The following is a 24,406-nucleotide window of genomic DNA, read 5'->3' on the forward strand; positions in this document are numbered from 1 at the left end:
TGTCATCCAAGGAGCCCTCTATGCATCAAAAATGTTCCAACCTACAGCTAAAGTGACATTCGAGCTATTTTGAGCTAAGGGAGAGGCATAACATGATCTCAGTATGATGACTGGCATTGTTCTGTAATAGTCTGACAAAAGATGAATAAAAATTGGATAGGAAACTAATGCTGAAAGGAAATGGAAAGACAGCTTAGATATAGTAATATTATGTGTATAGGCATGAGCAGGGGCTGTAGTTTTGTTTGTATAAAATTAACAATATAATTCAGATAAATGTATAGACTCTTTAGATTTCTGACACATTAATTTGCCACTAATAACAAATCTATATGAGAGAGAAGCATTGTTGAGTTAACATAATGTGGTATCCAAGCAGGTGCTGAACTTCTAACATGTATTCAGATTTTTCTTTCCATAAATTTAGGAAGGGACTTAGTAGCTCTTTGGACAGCAGGGTTCCCAGGTCTCTTTCTATCATCCTTGTTTGGCTGTATTTGGTTTCCTGAATACTTATCTCCTACTCTGTCTACCGGGTAGAAAGCTGACATCATGATCAAGGAAGAGTGAATGAACAAAAATGCACATTAAAAGGAATACCAAATGGAAAGCACTCCCCCGAGTGGATACATGTATAAATTGTAAGAAAATAATCTCTAAATGCAGCCCCTGGGACTTGAATTATTTACACTCTTTTAATCCTCTTAACTTCAAATCAAGATCATTCACATTGGTTTACAGTCAGGCTTTCAATTGTATTTTATGCTCTCAAATAATTTCCTTGTCGATCACTATATTGAACAAATTTGTAATCCGCTCATGTTTTCAACATAGAATCATTTGTCTGTTTATCCTATAGCCTAACACCTTTCTTCTTCATCCCTACTTACTCTTATCAAAGTCGTATTTTCAAGTTCTCCATGCAGACTTCTTACAGTGGAAAAAATGCATGAACAAAATTGTCAACAGTCAATATGAAACCAAATGCAATTGCTTCTCTTATAACCATTCCTGATATGAAATAACTTAAGGTTATGCCACATTCTGAAAAGAGGCAAGGAATTCAAAGCTGGATTTGATAGTCTACCTTTTAGAAAAGAAACATTTCATAGTTATAAATATGTATGTGTGCATTACTTACGTGATGCACCTGGAACAGCCCCAGAACTGTTCTTGTTCATGGGTTATTATGTACTGAGGTGTTTCTTTCACTGTTTGGGGAGCTGAATGTGTAGTTGCTCAGATATCACAATGAGAATGTTCTCTTGTGGCAGTTTTTACTGAATATATGGTTACATACACTATTTTGCAAACAGACATGGAATCACTATTCACTTATGCAAATATAGTATTTGCATTGGTGCAACATAATTTTGTGTGGCATAAACACATAGCAGCTAGTTTTCAGATGTTTTTTGCTTTCGAACCAAAAAAGAGCATGTAATAAACTTGCATGTAATTTTCAGCTGTAGAAGAGAAAAACCCTTTCGAATGTACACTTACATAACTCAAAAGGTCTATATTTAGCCACTTCTAAGTTGGGTAAGAATCATTGCTGCTTGTCTCAGCTCTGAATATTATGTCGTGGGTTAGAAATGCTGTATTTTATGTATAAGCCCTGCAGCAAATGCTGTTGTTAGGAGCCAAGGAGCTTTTGTGATTCCCCTTCTGCTGGTGCTGAAGGAAAAAACCAAGAGCCAAACCATTATGCCACATATAAGGTGACACGCTGATAAAAATGGTTTCTTAGGTAACTTGGGTGCAAGGCTTTATATCATCACATAGTCAAATTAATTAGTGGAACAGCATGTGATAGGATTTGAGCAGCAGTATTTTTATTTCCAGTATTTGAGCCAGACATTTACTTAAGCAAAATAAAACCAAACACCAAGCTGACACCTGCTCGAGTCCCAGGACTCCAGGAGCCGGGGCTTTAAGGCAGTTAAGTACCCAGTGGTGGAAGGAGGTAGCTGGCAGGCACTAGGAGGCCTGGCTCCCCACACATGGTGCCTCGACAGGATTCAGGTAATACATCTCATACAATGCCCTGATGGAAAATACGTAGGAGAAACCAAACAACAACTGTGCACCACAGTGAACTCTATCGAAGACAACAATACCCAATTACCTGTGGGGGCACATTTCTCACCAGAAAACCACTCTCTCTCCAATCTCTCAGTTCTGATCCTCAAAGAAAATTTACAAAACACTTTTCACAGACGAGCCCACGAACTTCACTTCATCAACCTCCTGGGTACGAAAAAATCACAGACTAAATATAGACATTGGATTTATGACACATTATAAACGAACGTCTGACTTCCCAGGTGCCTCTCCACTGTTTACCTGCTTCATTCATCCCCCTTTTCTCTCCCTGCCCCCTGCCTCGCAGCCTGTCTCTCACCTACTGACTCCTCAGTTTACATCTTTGACTGCCTGTCTTGCCCACAGACCAGCCTCGCTTCCTTGCTATTCATTGCACCCAGGAAGAATGTGCACCAACTGCAGTGACTTCCTCAGCCTGACGAAGGGTTTTTAAACGCAAAAGCTTACTTAATTTTTTTTTCCAACTATTTAAGTCGGTCTAATAAACGATATCACATTCATGCAGATAACCTGGTCTGCCTTAAAACCTAGAGGGGGGCAGAGGGGCTGACAGCTGGGGCTCCTGGCAGTCTGGCTGCTCCCCAGGCCCAGGCAAGGCTGTGAGGGGGTCCTAACGTAGGAAACCGCCCCTCAGTCTCTGACCACGCCCCCACATTGGCAAGAGCCAATCCCTCTTCTTCATAACCTATTGCGAAATGTCTGTCTCCTGAGCGTTACCCCTTTACGTGCTGCGTCACAACGCCGCGCGCCACGTGATCGCTGACCTCTTCCTCCCCGCCACGCCTTTGGCAAACAACTATGTTTCCCGTCGTGCCTCTCGGCGGGATGTCGCGAGGTGTCGCGGTGGCGGTGCTGCTTTGCGGCTGAAGCCCTGCCTTGCCCTGCGCCGGGAGCCGGCGGCCCGGAGATGTGACGCCTGGCATGGGCCGTCGGCTGTAGCCCCCCCCTCAGCCCGCGGCGGGATGGAGGAGGAGAGCATGGAGGAGGAGGGGGGCAGCAGCAGCAGCTATGAGGCCATGATGGACGACCAGAACCACAACAACTGGGAGGCCGCGACGGCGGGCGGCTACCGGCAGGCGCTGGGCCCGGGCCTGGCTTCGTCGCCCGCCGCGGAGCCCGCGCTGCCCCTGCTGCCCGAGTCCAACGGGCTGCTCAAGGCCTGCGACGCGGCCTCCAAGGCGGGCGCCGCTGCCGCCATCAGCATCAACACGTCCGCCTCCAAGTTCCGTGAGTGCCTCTGCCCCGGGTGCGCCCCGCCGCCTGCCCTGCCCTGCGGGCCGCAAGGCCCCGCAGACAACCCTGCCCCGCTGCCACGCCTCCCCCGCCCCGCCGGGCCCGGGCTCGGCCTGTGCTGCCGGGTGCCGGCTTGGAGGCAGGTTGGAAACTGGAAGAGCGGGTCTGGTCGGCCTTTCTGGAGGGAGCCCAGCGCGCCGGGGTAGGGCGGGTGCGCTGGTATAGTCCCTGTTTGGGCATGGAGGGGGTGTGCTGGGGTAGTCCCTGTTTGGGCATGGAGGGGGTGTGCTGGGGTAGTCCCTGTTTGGGTTTGGGGGATGTGCCAGTCCCCGTTTGGGCATGGAGGGGGGCATGCCAGTATAGCCCCTGGTTGGATGTGGAGAGGTGTGCTGGTATAGGTGGAGGGGGGCGCGCTGGGATAGTCTCCAGTTGGGCGTGGAGGGGGGCACGCTGGGACAGTCCCCAGTTGGGCGTGGAGCCGCTTTTGGAGACCACGCTTAAGAAACAGGAGTTAGTTTGTTAGAGGGGATGTGCCTTTGCCTGCTACAAGTGGAAAACATGGGCTCTTGAAAGGGAAAGGAGTGTGTGGGACAGTCTGGTTAGAGTTGGGAAGGTGGTTTCGCATCCATTGGAACATAATACACCGGGGGGGGGGGGTTGGGGGTGTATTGTGGTAGGCCCAGATGCATGTAAAGGAATGCAAGGAACTGCACACTTGGTCTGAGCCCAAAGGCTGAGATCAAGGAAGGGAAAGCAATGCATCTGTTCTACAGTTCTTTTATCACGTTATTGCTGTAACACAGAAACTAGTAGTAATAACCACTAGCAGTAATTTAGTCCTTCTTAAAATTTAGCTACATATAAAATCTGTGAAATAAATCAGTACCAACCCTGAGTGGGAGGAAAACCTTTGTTTGGAGTGACTCATCTTGTGGTCTAGAGAAAAAAAGTTGATACTTTTAACATGTCGCAGTGCAGGGCAGAAGCTGCTGCTCAGTGCAGGGGGGGAAGTGACCCTCTGCTGCTGCTGGCGCTTCCTGGCATAGTCGTCTGGAGCCCATGCCATGCTGGGCTGCCCTGTGTCTACTCTGTGCTGCCACTGTGCTGGGCAGCCCAGAGGTGGCAGTGACATGGAGTAGTGCAGGGCAACCTGGCGCAGGCTCTGGGTGGCTACACTAGGAAGCGTTGGGTCTGGTGAGGGTGCTCCCCCCACAATATACAAGAGTAAGACTTCATTTTGAGCTATTATACGATCACATCTATATACACAACAAAACGCACACAAATCAGGACAAAAATATTTTTAAAAATAACATTAAAATATGCTATTGTCAGTGTTTGATTTTTAGTATATAATGATTTGGCTTTTTTTTCTGGTTCCAAGATGGCAAACCCCCTTCTCAAAAGGAGTACTTTGGGGGGGGGGGCAAGAGGAGGGACATCCCATGTCAAAGGTCAGGGGTTAGAGGGTAGGACTTCTGGTCCCAAGATTGTGACCAGGGGGTGGGGCACCAGTTAAGGGGTGGGGCTAGCCTTGCAACAGCTTGCCAGAACTTGTTAAGCAGCCCTCGAGCGAAAATAATTGCCCACCCTGGATTAAAATTAGGCTTGTTAATGCATTTCATATGATCCTTCTGATGCTTTGAAAATATTTTGAAGGAGTTCTGTGGTATAATCTGAGTGATAACTCCCCAAATAAATAACTGTAAGCCATTAGAAATTTATACTCATCTAACCTAAATTCTTAATGAATTGTCTACATTGCTGATTACGGCCTGCTTATTGGCGGAAGATGTAGATTCAAACTCCATTTTGCACACCCCATGTGGTTGTAAACTGTATGCACTTTGAGTTTTGCCCTCTTTGCAGAGGACGTTCATTGAATTTGCTCAATTTAAGTCCTTGTGTAGTTCAGACAGCACACACAGGTGTCAGGAATACTGCTGTGTGTCAAGTTTAGACCAGTTCTTATATGCATTTCACTTGAATAGAAAAAGGGCTTGCATTTTACTTTTGCTAACTCCTTCTGAGTACAGAATAGGGAAATGGTGAAATAAATTCAACCGCAAAGCGGATCTGTAACTGCTGCATCATGCTAACACATTCGGGGTAAAAGTCACAGGAGAGCCTTTTAACTTTCTGTATTTCCTTTTTTTAAAACACCAGCATGGTAAATAGATATTTCATAAAAAACTGCGTTTCTTAGAGGCAGAGTCCTTATATGGAGCATGATAGAGAGAAGAGGGTCTTAGAACACTTGTGAAAAGAAAAAATATTTATTTATCCTAAGTAAATTAGACTATAGACTGTAGGAGAAAACTAGAGTAGCTTTTTTTTTTTAAAAAAAAAAAACTCATTGGCCAAAAATCTCATGTCCCAGCTGTACCTGGGTAGTGTATGTTTGTATGATGTTACCTGTGAGGCAGTGCAAATCAAGGTGGAATTCTTTTAGCCATACTCAATTATTGCCCAAAGTATGACTTGTTCCAGCTACCTCTTCCTGTATCTAGTAACACAGCTGACTGCTCAGTCATTAGGGTGTTGGCAAGAGTGGAAGGCTTTTTTTTGAACTGATAGGAAAGCTGTTTAAGAATGTAAGCTTCCTCATTGCTTTAGGCTTGCATTAGGTATCTTACTACATTTTCCGTAAGGTTTGTGTGTGCTGTACGGAAGACAATGAAAATGGTTAGCAGTGGAGCCACCCCAGCCCCACTGTGTGCTCAGGGGGAGCAGGGTGTGCCATGGCTGGACTGTGCCTGGGCCAGGGGATGAGGGACCTGCTGTGAACCAGATCTGGCCCGCAGGCTGTAGTTAGTCCACCCCAGCCTGGAAGATCATATTAAGCATCTCCGTGATGCTTAATTTCAGTTCTCAACCTTGTGTGTTTGTATCTCCAGAGATCATAGGTAGGCAAGGTTCTTTGAGTAGATGTGATATCTTTTATTAGACCAACTAAATAGTTGTAAAAATTGTTCTTTGCAAGCTTTCGGGCATAAATTCCCTTTTTCAGGCATAGGGAGAGTTTGTTGTCTCCAGAGAGAACATTCTTGTTACCAGCCAGAGCTGTCCCTGGTGGGGGAGTCCTGAATTGGGGTGACTGCCCTGGGCCCTGCACTTCGAAGAGCCCCTGCAGACGGTGCTGTACAGGCATGTGCTGAGGTTGCCACTACTCCGTCTGGCCGCGCACCCCTGGGGTCGGCTCTGTTAACAGCAGTATATGGAGATGAGCTAACAGACCTGATTTACCCACCCATCAGCCAGCCCTTTTGTCTCTGCAAGTTTCTCTGAAAATGCAGTTTCAAGAAGTTAAATGAATAAAGGATATTAAACAACAAGAATGTACTTTTCATAGAAAGCAATAATTAAATCGAGGCTTCCTGACCAGTGATTTAAATCGTGATATAAATCAATTTGATTTAAAACAAATCCGCCCTGTCAGAAGTTTGGATTTATTCATTCTGTTGACACTCTTGGCTTCATGATTTTTTGTTGTCTGGGCAAATGCCATAATCTTTTCTCACCCTTTATTTGTATAGTAATCCTGAACAATTTGGATGCAACAATCTGCTGTTTTTCTTTTTGGTTATAGATTTAATAACAGCAATAGGCCCATGTTTCTTCTTATATGGATACCTGTAAACCAGCATTGGGTCACTTTTCATGTTACTATCTTTAGTTAATATCAGTGTTTGTTTAAACTTTCCTCCACTGCTCTTGCTTGATATAATGATCAGACTGTTAATTTAAAGTTGTCTGGAAGAGTGCATTTCTGGCAATCTTCAATCTCTTCTCTTTTCTTTTTTTCATTTTCTTTTTTTTAATTATCACTTTGTGCTGTGCCAAAGTTGTTTCCATAAAAAGCTTGCAGCTTTCTTATCAACTTCAAATTTATTTTTGACATGATGAATGATCTCAGCTTCCTAATGACGCTGGTAGACCTCAGACAGGACTGGGTGATTTCAGCTGTGACCATGGCATTGGTTACCCAGCAATATCATCAGTGTTCAGCTCTTTTGCTTTAGTAGAGAAATGTAATTCGATGGCACACTTTACCTCGGAGACCCTGAATAACGTTTTTAATATTTTTTTTTAAAGGAAAAATAGGAGTTCCTTTTATCTTCCTGCTTTTCAAATGTTTCATTTGAATTAGAAATATATTGGCTTACTAAAATCCTTTTATTCCCTTGTTTTCTACTACTTGTTTGAACATAGTCATGTTGAGTGATTAGTAATCATATGACTAGCTGCTGTTTGTCAGTGCTGATTATCCCTTTTTATTGTATGTGTGTGTGTGTGTGTGTGTGAAACAGGCAGTTAGCAGCCCCCATGCCCTCCCAGGGTGCGTGAATTGGTGGGAGCTCTCCCCCCACTTCCTGTGGGGTCCCCCACTCCAGACAAGCTGCTTATATCGCTGTCCTGTGCCTGTTCCAGCTGGGCAGTGCCTGCCCCAACCCCACTCCCTCTCTCCCTTGCTGCAGGGGCCTTGATATGCCCCTTCCCTCCCCCCACCCCTTTTCCCACAACACTTACCAGTCCAAGCTGCTGAACTCTATATTGGCCATCAGATTGGTAGTATCAGCCAATATGGCACGTTAAAAATTGGCCATCTGTATCAGCCCCCAAAATCTCTATCAGTGCACCCCCAGTGGTTATTCATATTATTCAGCTGTGTGCAGCGTGTGCGCGGGGGTGAAGGAAGAATACAATTAAAACAAGAAGGTTTTTCAAACTCCAGATTAATTTTTGGGTTTGATTTGTAAGAATAAAGCTATTGGTGATTGAGCAACGAGTAGTCCTTAGATGCTTCAATACACAAAGATTTTGGTTGGTTTAGTTCATAGATGAATTGTTGGAACAAGTGCGTTTTACTTCTGAATGACAGAAATAGTGCTTGTAATAGCTTTCAAAGTAGAATTATCGTCACAGCTTTAAACCTACAGATATGAGTCCACCAGTACATTGCACTTCTTGCTTCTACTGCAGGTTTATTAATAAAAAACTTTCTTTGTCTTTCCTTTGTCCTGTGCCAGTTAGATCTGCAGGTTGCTGCTACTTTGTCACTTTTTTTTCATTTTTCATAATTTTCCCGTGGTAGTGAATATAACTCATGCAGTAGAACTCTTTACAGGTCAGGTTCTTTGCCTCTTGCAAAGATAAAGGTTTGTCAGCTAACTGGAGGTGTGTACGTGTAGCAACAGCAAACAACGAAGGTGCTTTGTATGTTGGCTCTGGCTTGTGCTTCAAAGGGTACCAGTTCCCTCAGGAACTCAGGTGTACAGGACCATTTGTGAGCTCCAGTTAATCAGGAAAGTGACACAGTAGACAAGCAAGTGACTTATTCTTAATTTGGCCACCTGCTAAGAATTGAGTTGCAAATGAACTGGATATGAATGATCCAGGTTCTGCTGTTTCAACACATGTGAACAAATGTTTAGTTTTGCCCAGCTGAACTGGTGGTATGGCAGTAATATTACCATCAGACAGCTCTTTTGATTCAGAACTAGAAGTTGTAAAAGGAAGCATGTACTGGACCTTTACATGGAGGACTGTTTTTTGTATTTTGTCATTCAAACAGAGAGATGTGGGGCGGAAAATTTTCCAGTGCTTAATTTTTCTGTGGGAAAATTTTCCATTTCTAAAAATGTGTTGTTTCATAAAATTCATTAGTAACAATGAATGGATGCTAATACAATATTAGGTGAGCTTGGTAGTTTCAAAGTTGTAATTAATGTTTTCCAGGTGATTATCCCTAGGAAGTGTGTCAGAGAGTGCAAATATGTTTTATGGATTTGTAAATACACTCACATCATTATCCCTCACATCATTATCCAAATAAAAACTCAGGTTATGAATTCATCTAATTGGTTCTGCAGGTCAAATCAAAACCAAAGCACAGCATATCATGCACAGGTCTTTGGGTGTGCTAAAATTAGTGTGTCAACAGTTTTCAATGCTTTTGGGTTTTTTCCTTAAATTTAAACAAACAATGTAAGGGAAGTACATACTATTGTGTATTGTCTTTACATTTTTACAAGTATTCCTATAAAAATCATTTCTTTCCACATAAAGCTTTGAATTTGAGTATAACATTTAAACCACATTAAGTGTACCGCACTTACTTTTTTTTCCTAATCAAATATTTCAGGTCAGATACTTGTGGCTATTGGGACATGAATTAACATGGAAGTACTTTTAGTTTTGTTTACTAAATATAAGTTGGGGAGGAGAGGAATGGATGGCCAGCAAAGTGGTCTTACCAGAGTAATGCCTTCTGTCTTTGAGGGGGGAGGTATTAGCCATTGTAGAGTGGCTGATCTTTGGAACTAAGCCACGTTTAGTTAACTACGTACACAGCCTCACACTGGAGGCTGTTCTGTTTGTAGGTAAATGAAGTGTGTGCGGAGGGGAGGACACTACAAACAAAGGTGGAATAATTCAGATCCACTGTATATTATTGTAATGGCAACCGTGCCTCTGTCTTTAGGGGGTGTTGGTTATAGCTGTGTTGATCTAGGGATGTAGGCAGAAAAGGTTATTTGGGTAAATGTGATCTATTTTATTAGACAACAGAATAATTGGAATAATTGTTCTTTGCAAACTTTCAGGGACAGGCACCCTTCTTCAGGCATAGGGACTCTCCCTATTTCTGCAGATGGGCACCTGTGCCCTAAAGCTGCAGAGAAGAATTTTTCCAGCTGTTCGGTTGGTCTAGTAAAATATGTTGCTGTTTTTAATGTGTTCCGTCCCCCCAGGACCCCTGCAAGGGAAGAGTGTATTATTATTATTATGTCTTGTATAGAGGGAGAACTGAGGCCTGAGAAGTGAGATACTTTGATACATTTTGTAGCTCTTGCCTGGAGAGGCTAAGTTGTAGCTGTGTAATATCTATGGATCCTGTGGCTACAGGAGTTGCTGGCATCCTCCAAGATGGTTTGTTTATATATTTCTTCCACGCATGAGCTGATAGGGCGCATAATAAGAAACTGTCATGCCCACCAAACTGTTTTTTTTAATCTGCTCCAATGGCATCTTTAATTCTGGTCTCTCCTTATCAAGGCACTGTGATGTCTCTCTTCATTTTACCCTGATATTCAGAGAGCTGCTGAGATGGCATTTTCTCATTTCAGTGCAGAAATGCTTGGATATTGCTTGGGACTATGCAAATACTGAAGTGAAACTGTTAAATCATCTGACCAGTTTAACTGTGATCTTAAGCTACTGACAATTGATCTTTTCTTTATCTAAAAGTAAAGTAAACAGACTTATCTTTTCTTTCTAGTAATGAATGTTATAACAATTGAAGATTATAAGAGCACATATTGGCCAAAGTTGGACAGTGCCATAGATCAGCTTTTAACTCAGAGTCCTGGTGACTACATCCCTATCTCCTATGAACAAATATACAGGTAAGAAAAATCTTAATGCTAAATAACTCCTTTTTAGTTGAATGCAATGTTTTTAGTTCTCATGTATAAGCTGATTATGGCATTAATTTGTGTTCAATAAATGGACTGAATTTTTATGTATTACTGGCATGGCTGCAGAGTCTATTTTTGTCCCCATTGCATCCATTGTCAAGAGGATTAAATGCAGTAGAAACCAAATGCATTCGTGCTTTACTGGTTAAACCAAAGCCATGAGAGTCTCTTTAATGGGAAAAGAACAGTGTAATAGTGAAATAACTGCCCCTGCATCTCTCTTTGCTATCAGGCAAGATATGTAATGCATCTTATCTATGTTCCATTAACTATGACAATTGAGGAAGGTGGTATGGTAAGTGTCTGAGTGAGTGCCGCAAGTGACCTCTTGGGATATAGATATACTGTTTCCTCGGTGCTGTCAGGAATGCTGAGAACACCAGTCCCTGGCAATGAGATGGGGAAGCTAAGCGTGTTCATGTTTCTGTGTTTAAGTTCCCTGAGAGCTTGAGCGTGTGCTCCCTGGGGATAGTGTGGAAGCAGTTTAGACATACTTTTAGGGATCTGATCTTGCAAGGAGCTGAATCTTCAGTAGAAGATCAGTGGTTTCTGTATCTGGGATGAAAGGGAGTTCCTGTCCTGCAACTGGTAGTTTCCCAGGGAGCAGGGGAGCAGTAGAAGGGAATACTGCTGCTTTTACTTGGTAAGTTGTTGACCCTTGCTGGTGCCTCCAGTAGATGGAAAGGCACTTCTCATGTTTTCAGTCTGAGGACTGGGGAACTCAGCAGTGGTGAAAATAATTCAGACTTCCAATGCAGACTTTTATGCAGTTTTCAGCTTCTTGCTCTGGCATCTCCTATGCTGTTTATGTCTCCCTCCTGATATTCTCCTTAGACCCTTAGACAGAAGAGCCAAACTGGGTAGCTGAAACACCTGCTACTTGGAACACTGCTTGTTACTGCTTACCTAAAATATATTGGTAATATTTCAATAATTTGAAAATAATTAAAAAGAATCCTACTTATAGGTCTTAACGGGCTCTAGGCCTCAGTATCTCTGTCAATAATTAGGAAGGGCTAGGTCAGCGGCATTACTGAATACTGATACTTTCTTCAGAATTGATCAGAAGTCTCCTATCTTCCCATCTCGAAATCTCAAACTAGAAAATAGCCATCAGGTAAAGAAGGGCTAAGCATCTATCAGCCTGGACCTCCGACATACAATAGGAACACTAAGTAAATGGCTTAATACACAGAGCAAATACAAACTTGGTTGTGGTTTTCAGATAATTGGACTTCCTTCCCCTTTTCTCTTAGAAAGAATAATAACTTATGTCGTCACGAGTCAATAAATTTGTGTATGAATGAAGACTTTAAACTTCTTCCAAGTAATTCTTAAGTTCCTGAATTGCGTTTTTATTAGTATTAGAGTCATGTCTAAAAGACCTCAACTAAGACTGGAGCCTCCTTGTTTTAGACACTGGGTAAACACAAGGGTATATCGACAGTTGTGATAGCATGGATTAAGTAGGGTGTGAATTTTGAAGCATGGTAACTGTTTTGAATAACTGGGTATTGCACCAAAACAAGAATGCCTCAACTTTAAAGTTAGGACCAACTCGGTGAGGCAGGCCTACAGAAAATACGTGCCTCAGTTTAAGCAAGCAAGTTATATTGAGGGTAGGGGAAAAGAAGTTGTGGAACAGGGATACTGAGAGAAACTAGCCTGCCTGAGCACTCATGGGAAGTTTGTAGCAGAACCAAGACTTGACTTGGGCCTCTTCTCTCAGTTAGCACCTTAACCCAGATACCTAGGGACCTACGTAATTCACGGTTTCACAATTTTTTGTGGAAACTGCAAAATCTGGGGTTGTCTGCAAAATCAACCAAAAAAAGATTAATAAAAATAAAATGCTAGCTCCCCAGTGGGAACCAGCCGTCCTGGCTGCTGGGAAGGGAAGGTGCTGGCTTGAATGAATATATTGTCGCTAATGTATGAAGGTGGCATGAAGGGCAACAGATAAGATAGCAGCCGCTCTCTTGTCCCTCCTGCTGCTAGAGCCTCTCTACCAATCAGCGCTGAGGGGTGGGGCTGTCACAAAACGATGGTGGAATTGGAGCTTTAGCCCGCAATCAACCTGCAAAAATTGACAAGCTCCGCTGTGATTTTAGGTAGACCCCCCTATGGATAGCCATTGCACGTTTTGGACGTGAGTGAATTGCTGCATCTCTTCCTTTCTCATTGTGTGAGGGAGCTTTTGGACCCTCAAATGTAAGGTACACTGACCAAAGTGGCCATCTTTCCTTAACGCATAACTAAAGTACCTTCTTAAAGTCTGTTTGTACATGATTTATTTGATTTATTTATTTCTAACTCATAATAAGCAAGCAAATTTTTGTAAAGAGCCTCTCTCAGTAGTGGACAAAAAGTGAAATGGGTAGGTTATACTTTGAGGAATTTTTTAAATGCTTTTTAAATCTAATCAAATTAACTTGAATTTTGCAGTACTGGGGTATTCATTTTCCTTTCAACTGTCATCTAAGTGCTCTGTCTGGGAACTTGATTTCTCATTGAGGTGCAAGTCTGTGCCAAAAGGATTTGCAGTCTGACTCGAACTGCAATCAGGAACTGAAAACAGGATATGAAAATATAGAAATCAGTTTTAAAATAGAAAAGTTCAAATATTTTTTGTAAAAAATAAAATCTACGTGAATGCATATGCAGGCTGGTATTTAACTATATTGGGCCTTACAGGAGTGCAGAGCAGCAAAAGCTTAGAGTACTGGTCTGTAAAGTATCACATAATTTCATTGCATTCAGTATAATTGCATAGTATTTCAGAATGAATCGCTTGACTTCTTCATTTAGGGTGGATGTGACCTTATACTGTGCACTTTTATTAAAGAAACCACAAAGCCATTTTCTTTATCTGTGTAGCTGGTATGTTTGCAAGAGATCACTAGCCCGCAAACCAATCCTTCTGTCTCTTATACTATCTGCCTTTCTCCTCTGATTCAGATCACCTTGGCATGTTCCCCAGATTTCAGGAAGTGCACTCTGTTTCCAAAAGCTTGTCTCATCTCTCATCTATTTGGTTGGTTTAGATCACTGAGAAATCCTTGCCTCTTGAATATTTCCTAGACCATCATAGCTACAACATCACTCCAGCTTGCTGGTGTAATAGGTCATTTTGTATCATAAGGTGTTTGCATCTGGCTATTTTCAGACTTACTGCTGTCAGTAGACTCTTTTGGTCTCTTAGTGAGGCACTAATGGTGGAAACTACATGGAAGAAAATTGAGAAGAAGCACGCAAAAGCAGGACAAGCAGAGGTTTCTAGATTTCCCTACTTCATAGGGAAGTGGCTGCAAAAGTGGCTGCTGGAGAACACCTACACACACCTACACACCTACACACACACACATATATATAATGTGTTCTCTAGTAAATTGGCATACCTTCTAGTGCTTCTAAAGGAACAAAATAAGAACATCATCAGAAAGGGCTCATTGTCTCTGTTAATGGTAATCCTACCAAAAACTATTCTCTAGTAGCTAGACAGGTTAATGGTAATTGATGTTTTGCTTTTCTGCCTCTGAAGCTGTAGGTTACACCCCTACCACTTCACTAGCATTATTGGGAGGTCCTGTTCTTCGGTTCATAGTGTGGTCTATATTGCACATTTGCTGCAGGTGGCAGTGAAACAAAGGAGTTGGAGTTGATGAAACTGGGTGCTTTTTATCAGGGATGTAAAGAAGGTTTATATCTCTGGGTTTAGCCTTTCATTTTTTAAATTTTTAAAATTAAAATGGCACCTAGAGTTTGTGAACAAGACCCTTTTGTAATAGATACTTGTACAAGTGCATAGTAAGAGGCGCCTTAACTTAATTGCATTCTAATAGGCAAGAGAACAGGGACCAGAAACAGGTGCATGGAGATGTCTAGAACCAGGAATAGGACTTGTGTCCTGTCTGACCTATAACTAATTTGACTTGCACTTTCAAAGTGCAGCTTTGCATGGATAAAGAACACAGATCTTATTAAAATAATTGGAAAAGTTTTAATAAACTGGTCTCATGATGAGCTTAGTTTATCATCTTGGCGTAAGCAATGTACATTGTTTATGTGCACTGTTTTATGTGTATTTTCATTATATAGATGTACATGATGGAAGAACAATGAAACATTTTAAAAATCAGACGTAAAATTGATAGTCTGATTCTAATCAGGCCCCACCATAAAATGCAGAGCTAAGACTTTGTCTTCCTCACTTCAAGTCTTCATATTACTGTGAAGATGAGGATTTATACTGCATTTCAAGACAATGGGTGGTAATTTATGTGCTCTGATTTTGAGATGTGACCAGCCAAGTTTTATCCTTGTGTCTAAATTTGTGGCTTTTGATGGCTTAAAGCATATGTAAATGCTAGTTTGCTATAACTTTATGACTACCAGTGTTATATATTTTTATGTAATTTTATGAGGTAGAATACTTTTAGGGTTTAATCTATGCTGGCTCAGTGGTCTTCCAGCGCAGAGTTCATGGTAGGATTGAGACCATAACTGTAGCTCTAATATACTGGTTGTCAAAGTCAGGGTGGTTAAAAATTAACTATTTAAAAAAAATCAGATTTTTTAATTTAATCTCATTTTTTTTATTATATTTTGTTAAGATGCTTTAAAAAAAAACCCTATATAGAGTTATTTGTAATTTAAGATGTATTAAATCTTAACGATATCCTCATGGGCTAGGGATTATAACTTCTAATTATATACTATTAGCGACAATATATTCATGTAACCTTTTTAGAAAAGTTTTATAAATAGGTTGCAACGGACCATGGACTATATTAAGGGCCCAATCTTATGGGGTTCCCAGAGGCTCTTCTACAGTTTAGTAAAGATTGAAGAAAACAACTCTACCCAGTGGGACTCAAGTGCTCAGTCCAGAAGATCCCATTAGAAGATCACAGTACTCTGTGACGCTTAGTTTCAGTTCTCAAACTGTGGATTTGTCTCTCCAGAGATAACATCCTTGTTAAGAGCAGTATATGGGAATGCGAGATAACAAACTTAATTACCCACCCTTCAACTCTATTCTCTCCGCAGGTTTGTGTATACACAGCTAAGCCCTTGCCTAAGTGCAAAGTTTCAAGAACTTAAATAAATAGAGGATTGTTGGGGGTGGAGTAGATCTGGGCAAGGAGAGGGAGTCTGGAGATAAATGCAAGGAGGGAGGGGTAGTAGAAACAAAACAGAAACATTTTGAGCAGAATATTCTAGAAGTTTTGAGGGTCAGGTTTCTGAGTATAGCCTCTCCCTTGATTTTTTTGAGATCTAGTGAGGGAGTGGTATGGTAGAAGGGAAAATGTATGATGGCAGCAGGTTTGCCAGACCATAAAAGAGAGAAGAAATCACAGATGAGCAGAAATCTAGAGGAAAGTGAAGAAAGCCCCAATCTAATAGCATATCGCTACAGCACTCATTTGATATTCCCCTGTCATAGTGTGGCAAAAGTATTCCCCCCAAATCCATGATTAATCTAGTGAATTGGAGATAGTTTACCTCTCAGTGACTTCACAAGTATCAGCTTCAGTTAGCTTTGGTAAATAAAATAACCAAATCATAATTCAGTTTTCTGATGTAGCTTCAAAATTAATCTGAAAAATATCAAAATAAATTGCTGCTTTAAATTGTATAATGTGTACCTTCTAAAAATGAAACCTACATCTATCTCTTTGAGTTGTGAATTGTGTATTAAGGTTATATCAAACGATGAGAATTGTTGTTTTTGTAGAAAGTTATTAAATTGAGGCTTTCTGACCAGTGATTTAAATCAAATCCACCCTGGTCAGAGTTGCCTCGTCACCCCTAAACTGACTTGAACAAAATATTGTGAAGTCTGTTGCCCTCCATTGCAAAGCGTGTAAATTCATAATTTGTTCCTATATTTGTTTCTGCAGTTGTGTGTATAAATGTGTATGCCAGCAGCATTCGGAGCAGATGTATAGTGACCTAATAAAAAAGATAACTAACCACTTAGAGAGAGTCTCAAAGGAGCTGCAGGTAAGAAGCTGCACAATCTATTTTTCCCCACCCCCATCTTCCCCCTAGGATCTTTTGATTATAGTATGAACAGAGCATAAATGGCCTATAAAGAGGGGTTGCTACTAAGACTCTACTGGTTTCAATTTTAGTAAATTGGTATAACGCTAAAAAATACCAAGAGGCTTTTGAGTTTTTAGGCAGTAACACACAGGATAGGTCAAATTGCACAGCACTGCTTTACATATTTGGCTCGTGTTTGATGGGTTGTCATCCCAACCATAAGGGCTAAAATTGGTTGTGCTTTTAAAATAAAAGCCATAGTATGGGTTACATAAATATCATTTAGGCAAGATCTGTTCCATGTAAGGAGAACTTGCAAGTATTAAATTGGAAGGGCGGTATAAATTGGGTAGTATTTAATATGGATTGTGTTAGGGACAGTTGTGTATTTTTCATACTTGTCCCTAGATGTCAGTGGTTTATAGCAATCTTAATGCAGTTTATATGATCCTATCACATTCTGCACTTCTCTTAAATTTGCATTCACTTCTTTGTATGTGTTGAGTGTTTGCATCTTCTGAGTTAATATTTCTTAAATAATCACAGTATTGACAGTGCGTTTACCATAGTCTAGATGGCAAACTGAAAATGGAAGATGATTGCTATATTTTATTTTTCTTCTTAAGGTCATTCTGTCCATATATATTTCTGTATTTCTATGTACCAACATATAGTTAATAGTTTAACCAAAGTTGTAAAGAGCTTTGTAATTGGGTGTCTGACTTGCTCAGTTTTTAGAACAGAGTATATGTCAATGGTGTGATGCAGAAGTTGAGCATAAACTCCAAATATTCAGGAGACAAGGAAACAAAATGAAAGTTCACTTCCTTCTAAAACCCAACTACTTTTAACAATGTTTTGGATAAGTGACAACTAGATTGTAAGATAGCTTTGAATATTATTTGGATCTGCTTTACTTTTGGCTGTTAAATAAATGGACCCATCAAAATATAATAGTGCAGTCATAGTGACAATAACTCACAGCTTCCCTAATATTGCTTAGTTCATAAAATTGAAACTAAATTTGGAAAGCAAGGTGTTGTTTGGTATGTAGATTTTTATTTTGATCACTAGGAATTGTTTACTGTATTCTTCAGGGCTGTAAAGTAAGTGGGAAATCAGAACAAAGTCTTCATAAGGTCTTAATTCCCCAATAAGAACCACTATAGGTATTATGACTATTCATGATTTCCTGGAATCCACAAAAAAGTGGTTTCTGTGAACCCTGCAAAAATGGCAATCACTGTGATTTTTGGCATGGAATTGTCAGGGAGAAAAACCCAGCCTTGCCCAGCAGGAATTAAGTAGATCCTAATTATGATCATCTGCTACAACTGATGCTTGAATTGCACTGTTGACCATTGTTATAAAACTGTCTAAGCCAGTGCAGGTAATACCATTTTATTACATGACTTACAGATGTGCAGGGATATATTGGTCCACAGTGGCATGGCACCAGTGAAAGGAAAATTGACCTTATTGGCAATAGGCTTTTCTTGGCCAGCATAACCAATAATGTCACCGATTTAAATGCCACATGCATGTGCACAGCTGCAGCATGCGTGTGGCCAGGAATGCGGCCTGGCAGCTTGGAGAGTAGTGTCCGGCCGGTAAATCTGTGGGGGAGGGAGCGTAGGGAGGGGGTGGATCGAGACCCCTATGGTGAAAGAGGGAATGTGCTGGGACACACCCCTATTAATTACTTATATTGCAAAACTATCTATACTTTGAAACTAAGAGTCCAAAACAGCCAACTGTGAGGTTCGAGTTTTTCAGAATTTATAGAGGCAGATAGATTAAAGTTTGCTGTGCCTAGATGCATTACAGTGCTCCTGTTAAAATCAAAGGTGCTGTTTTGACATAGGCTATTGCAAGAATAATTGAGAGAACTACTTAGTGCAACCTGTGTTCTTGCAACAGCTTCTTGGCATAGGTTCGATGCACCTTGTGGCAGGTGACAGGATGATTATAACAGAGCATGATGTGACCTTTGACTTTGTTAGATGATTTTTGTCTCGAATCGGTCATATGATTTGAGACTTGCAGATTTTAAGACCCATTGTTTGGCCTCTTTTTTCCTACAAGACCTCTGTGCAGCAAAACTCATTGGCAGTTATTGCGATGAGCACTTGTGTCCGTTTCTACCAGCTTATTTGTATGTTGGCATTTGGAGAATTCCAAAATATGCTTCAACAGTGTGTTCATTTTTTTTATATGTACTCATAATTAAGCAGGAGGGGAGGTAGACATTTTAATTAGCCATCTTTCATTTTCACAGTTTAATTCTTTTTCAAAGCATCTTTGACTTGGCTGTGTTTATCGAGTGATCAGGTACAATTGCCTATAAAGATTTATTATGCAGTAAAATGTGCTTTGGATTCCTTCCGTAGGGCAGTGTTCCCATATGCTTTCAGCTATTTCCAAATATTTCAAAGTAATAGCTGCAATATTTACTGTTAAAAATGACACTTTTTGCAGCGTATTCGATCCTCCTAACCTCTGTTTAGCTAAATTAAGGTGCTGATATGTATAGTGTGTGTGTGTGTTTCCTTGGTTACTCACTGAAGGGAGGAACACATTTAATATCGACCCTTAATCTTCCAACAAGAAAAAGCCGTATCCTGACATGTTAACTATTTTCTTTGTTTTTATTCTCCCTGAATGTTTTGGGTTCATAATTACTTTTCCCTCCAGCTCCGTGAATCTAAGTTCTTAAAGTGCAATTTGTATTTGGTGTAGATTAAATGGATGAGTTAATTGCGTGGTTCTGTATAATTGGGCACTCTTTAATATTTCTACTTCAAGATGTGATTTCTCCCTAAGGCCTCATTTATACATACAACTTGTACTGGTTTTACTTAAATCAGTATCAGCATTGTCTCTTTGGATTAGTGGAAGCTATTAAGACAGTGACTTAAACTACGACAATGTAATTAATATTTAAACTACAGATTTAGTTTAAAGCTAATATGAATACAGTTGTAAGGTGTCATGAATTCACCGTAAAACCCAAGTTGCCCTTTGGATTTGGTGGTATGACCTGTATGGATATTCTCCTAAATTAGATTTACTTCTGTGCTGTTTAGTCTTCTCTTCTAGCTTGTATGAAGCTGTTCAGCTGTATCATTTTTTGTCTGTCTGTATTATAGTACTTGATACAAATGTAATTGTGATTATATCTTTACATCACACCCAAGGCTGTTTTAGGAAAGCACTTATTAACCTGAGTGATCCTCAACTATTCGTGCTTAGAAGAGACAGTGGCTGAAAATTAGCATTTCAAGCATTGTTTGCTCTCAAATAGCCACTTTAAAGAAGGGGTGTCCAAGAGTAACGCCTAGATACGGAGAGAACTTTCCTACTCAGGGGCAATTACAAGACAGATGGCTATTGGATTAGCAAATATCGGTGTTTGAAAAGATACAGCTATGTTCCTGGTCTTAATTGTATCAGGAAAGATTTCTCATCTGATAAGCATGTACCTGTCGGTGTGGGAGAGAGCAAGAAGAAAGGTATGACTTGCTTTATTTTTTCTGGGTACAGGAGAGGCTAGAATCCTTTAGTCTAGAGGTTCCCAACCCCTGGGCTGTGGTCTGGTACCGGGCCACGAAGGAACGTGGGTCACCTGCTGGACTGGGAGTTCAGAAATGATCAGCATACTGCAGACTGGCAGCCAACCCTTTTTTATCCTGAGTATAAAAAAGGGTTGGCTGCCAGTCTGCAGTATACCAGTCACTTCCGGTCTGCAGCTTGTCGATCCGCAGTCTAAAAAAGTTGTGAACAACTGCTTTAGCTAGAGAAAAGCAGACTACGCAGACAGGCTGACAGATGTAGAAGACTACAGCTTGAGGTCAGAGGCAGGGTCTGCTTGCTGACCTGGGAAGCTGACTAGGGAGTACATCCTTGGATATTAGGGGCATGCTAAGAATAGGTTGATTTTGTTTTTTCCTTTGTTTTTCCTCATGTATCTTTGTATGCATCTCAGCACATGGTTTCTGATTTCTTATATTTGTTCTTAATTTTTTGTATATCAAATCCTTTAGTTACCTTATTGTAACCTACTTGATGTCACCGATACTTTATGATCCCAGAGTATTTTGACCATTCAGACTTGTCCACTCCGCAGAAAGGGGGATCCCTCTATTTTATGAGTGCATAACCAGACAAGGGTGTGATCATTCTAGTTGGCAAAATCCCCTCTGCTAAGGGCTGGCAAAGTCTGAGTGAGATGGTCTGTGGTGTTTCAGCCCTCCCCAAGGAGTTGGCCTCTGGAGCACCTTGCTCAGTTCTCTCCCAAAGATGTAGAAACACACTGGGATTATGTCCTGAGGGTGCACCCAGGCCATATCTGGGGCAGGGCCCATCACAGGGTACTAAAATTTTGCCTTTTATAGAAACCAGTTCAATTTTGTCTCATTCAGTTTTGCTTGCTATGATTTGAATTTCTCCAAGTTCTTTAAACAAGCTGAACCAGCTTTCCTGTTAGTGAGCAGCAAGTAGTGCAGAGGTGCATAGCTCTGACTTGAGGGCTGTTTGTGGGATATGCTTTCCAATAGAGGGCTGCCACTCATGGGATCTGCTCTGAGTTGGATATAAGCTCATGGCATACTTGCTAAAGGGAAACTGAGCAGTGTGTGTTGGCACACATACAAATTTCAGGACTTATTTTGATTTTTTTTTAATACTTTTCATTTAATAAACAGGGTGGGCCACTAGGGTTTTCATGACAGATCATGTGAGGCCCTCGAGGTCTTGTTGTGCACCCCTGGTTTGGAGCTTATTCACTGTAAAAGTGCGTTTCAAAGACCAATTGGAAGAAATGGAAAGTAGTTGCTGCTTATAAAGAGGGAAGGATAAGATGCCAAGGTAAAGAAGGGGAGCCACGGTCCAAATAAAAGCCTGAAATTTTCTGCTAGTTGCTTCTGGAGGTATTGGCATGGTTATGATGGCAGAAGCAACAGTTGGGGATATCTGTAGTTCCTCCATGGCAGGTAAACACTGTTCTGGACTGATGTGATGGGACCCACCACAAAGCAGGAGAATTGCAGCTTTGTGCCAAAAAGGGTAACAAGATAAAATGGCAGGCAAGCAAAATATTTAGGAGTGCACCAATAAAGATTTTTTTTTGGCTGATACCAATGGCCAATAATTAACCAACTATATTGGCTGTTGCTGATCCATTAGCTGATATACAGCTTGGCAGCTTGGAGAGCAGCGTCTGGCTGGTAAGTCTGTGGTGGGGGAGAGGAGGGGGCAAATCAAGGCCCCCACAATGAGGGAAGGAGTGTCTCTGGGGCAGGTGCTTCCCAGCTGGAGTGGGGTACAGAATGGAGCTGGGGGGGGTCCCTGCTGTTGTGTGCACCCCTGGGGGAGGCATGGGGGGCATGTGCCTTCTGGATTGGTGCATGGGGCAAAGGTGGGCTGCCCGCTGTGGCCTTGGGGCCAGGGGCTACACTGGTCTCTTCTTGGTGTTGTGGCTGGTCTGGGGCTGTGCTCTGGGAGGAGTGGCTACAGTGAATTTTGGGGTGGCCATAACCCATCCCGTAGCCCGCTCCCCCCCAGTCGCTGCTGCTTGACTGCCATCCCAGCCGACCCAGCCCCCATGCTGGGAAGAAGCCAGCGCAGTCCCTGGCTCTGAGCCTGCAGTGGGCAGTCAGCCTTCCTCCCATGCACAAATCTGCTTCCCTCGGAGGTGTGTAGCTGTGTGGCATGGAGCTGCTTCCCCCCCCCGCACTCCTCCGAATTGCTGCCCCCGCTCCCTGCCTTGCCTGGCTGGGCAGTGCCTGCTTCTGCCTCAGCACCACTCCCTCCCTCATTGTGGGGGCCTCAATCTGTTTTCCCCCTTCCCCCTGCAACCTACTGGCTGGATAATGCTTTCTGGCTGGGTGCATGTTGTGGCTGCATGCATGCACATGACATTTATCCGTGACATTGTTGGCTACATACACCAGGCAAAAAAAGCCGTTTGCCGATAGTGTCAATTTTCCTTTTATCAGTGCAGATCCGATACGCACTGATATATCGGTGCACCTTTAAAATGTTGTCCCAGACAAAAAAAATAAATTGTCAAATATCTAAACAACACTTGAACAGTTTGGGTGTCTCTAGTCTCCTCTTTTCTAGTAGTTCCTTGTATTATGAAAATCTATCCTCGTCTCTGAACCCATTGCAATTCACTTTTGACTTGAGACCATTGCTGTTGAAAATATTTGTTAGCTTGGTCTCTTAAGGCGTCCCTCTTTCTGTTTACTTTAGTTGAACAGTTTTTAACGGTAACAGTCAGATTGGTAAAGGGTTTTTCGTCTTGTACTCTGGTAACAAAACTAACGTCTCTCCAGTACAGTTGGCAATTAACTTGATATTCATTACTCGCACTGTAGGTGGCAATAGAGTGTAGATATGTGGTTATTTTGAAAGCAGCATAGTACAGTGCTTTATTGCAGTAGCCTTATGGACTACACAGTAGCATTCTTTTTAGAATAAATAGTGCTGTGGTGGATGAGGTTTTTTTTTTTTTTTTAAATTTGTAATTAGTTTTTCCTTTGCAAATTAACTATTTGAAAGCTTTTTTGCATTCCCCATGTACTTTGTAGCTTTACACATTATGAGACATGCATTGCTTTTGTACTTGTTGCTTTTTGCATTTTAGAAATGGATTGCTGAGTCCTGCTTAAATATTCTGTACTGGAGTAACCACAGTCTTCATGGGTGGACATAAAATGGAAGTGCAAGACTAAGCAGCAAGGTTGAAGGAGGCTGAGCTTTAATTGTTGCATTTGTAATTGTTGTATTTGCAGCTTTAATTGTTGTATTTCCTTTGTTCAACCTGGAAATGAAAATGTTGCTGGCTGTCAGAGTGGAAACATTGTACGCACTCATTTTGATCTTGAACTTTACTGTTCTAGATACGTTTAACAGCACCATACGAAAAGCAATTGAACTGTCGAATCACTTAATTAAGACTGTGTGAGGATCTGTGGAGACTGTTTACAATTTATAAATGAGGTTATTTTATGCAAACAGAATGATTTTTAAAAACCAGCACAAAGTAGCTTGACTAGATAAAAACCATGTGAAAAGGGCAGTATTTGTATCTTTCCAGTTCTTTAGAGTTTGTGGCAGAATGTCAAATCTTTTCTAGCACAATATTACAGTGTTCAGATTTTAGCAGCTTTATTTTCATCCCTATCTTCCACTTCAGAGCAACTTTCCATCTTTTGCTATAAAGACTCTTGTCAGTTTGTGATGACTAGAATTTTGTCATTAAAGCTGCTTACAGACATTTAAAAAAACAAAACACACCTGGCCCTTTACTTTAAATCCCATGCACACCCACAATTAGCCCTGCATGTGCCCTGAAGAGGTGTCACTTTAGTTGGATCCAGCTTGCCCAATGCCCATATAGATCGGGTGCTTTAGTGTGGCTCTTTTGGTGCTTTTATCTAATAGCTGATTGAATTGGTTGTTAGATAAAAGTGCCAAAAATCCCTTGCTGAAGTGCCTGATCTATGCAGATGCTGCAGAGACGGGTTGAACTCATG

General features: G+C 41.5%; 1 protein-coding gene across 3 annotated transcripts in view; it reads left to right on the forward strand.

Moving 5' to 3' along the window:
• The first annotated feature begins 2,918 nt into the window (after nucleotides 1-2,918).
• Nucleotides 2,919-24,406, forward strand: part of CACUL1 (CDK2 associated cullin domain 1) — a 78,727-nt gene continuing 57,239 nt past the window's right edge. For 2 of the 3 annotated variants that reach the window (XM_090057745.1, XM_090057746.1), the window contains exons 1-3: nucleotides 2,920-3,333; nucleotides 10,619-10,745; nucleotides 16,721-16,823. In XM_090057745.1, the coding sequence (XP_089913871.1) occupies nucleotides 3,069-3,333; nucleotides 10,619-10,745; nucleotides 16,721-16,823 (495 nt within the window). In that variant the 5' untranslated portion in view covers nucleotides 2,920-3,068. Of the gene's footprint in view, nucleotides 3,334-10,618; nucleotides 10,746-16,720; nucleotides 16,824-24,406 lie in introns of all 3 variants that reach the window. The other variant, XM_090057747.1, reaches the window with a different exon arrangement.

The sequence above is a fragment of the Crocodylus siamensis genome, chromosome 7 (genome assembly GCF_052110815.1).
Source record: "Crocodylus siamensis isolate JL-2025a chromosome 7, ASM5211081v1, whole genome shotgun sequence".
Lineage (NCBI taxonomy): Eukaryota > Metazoa > Chordata > Crocodylia > Crocodylidae > Crocodylus > Crocodylus siamensis.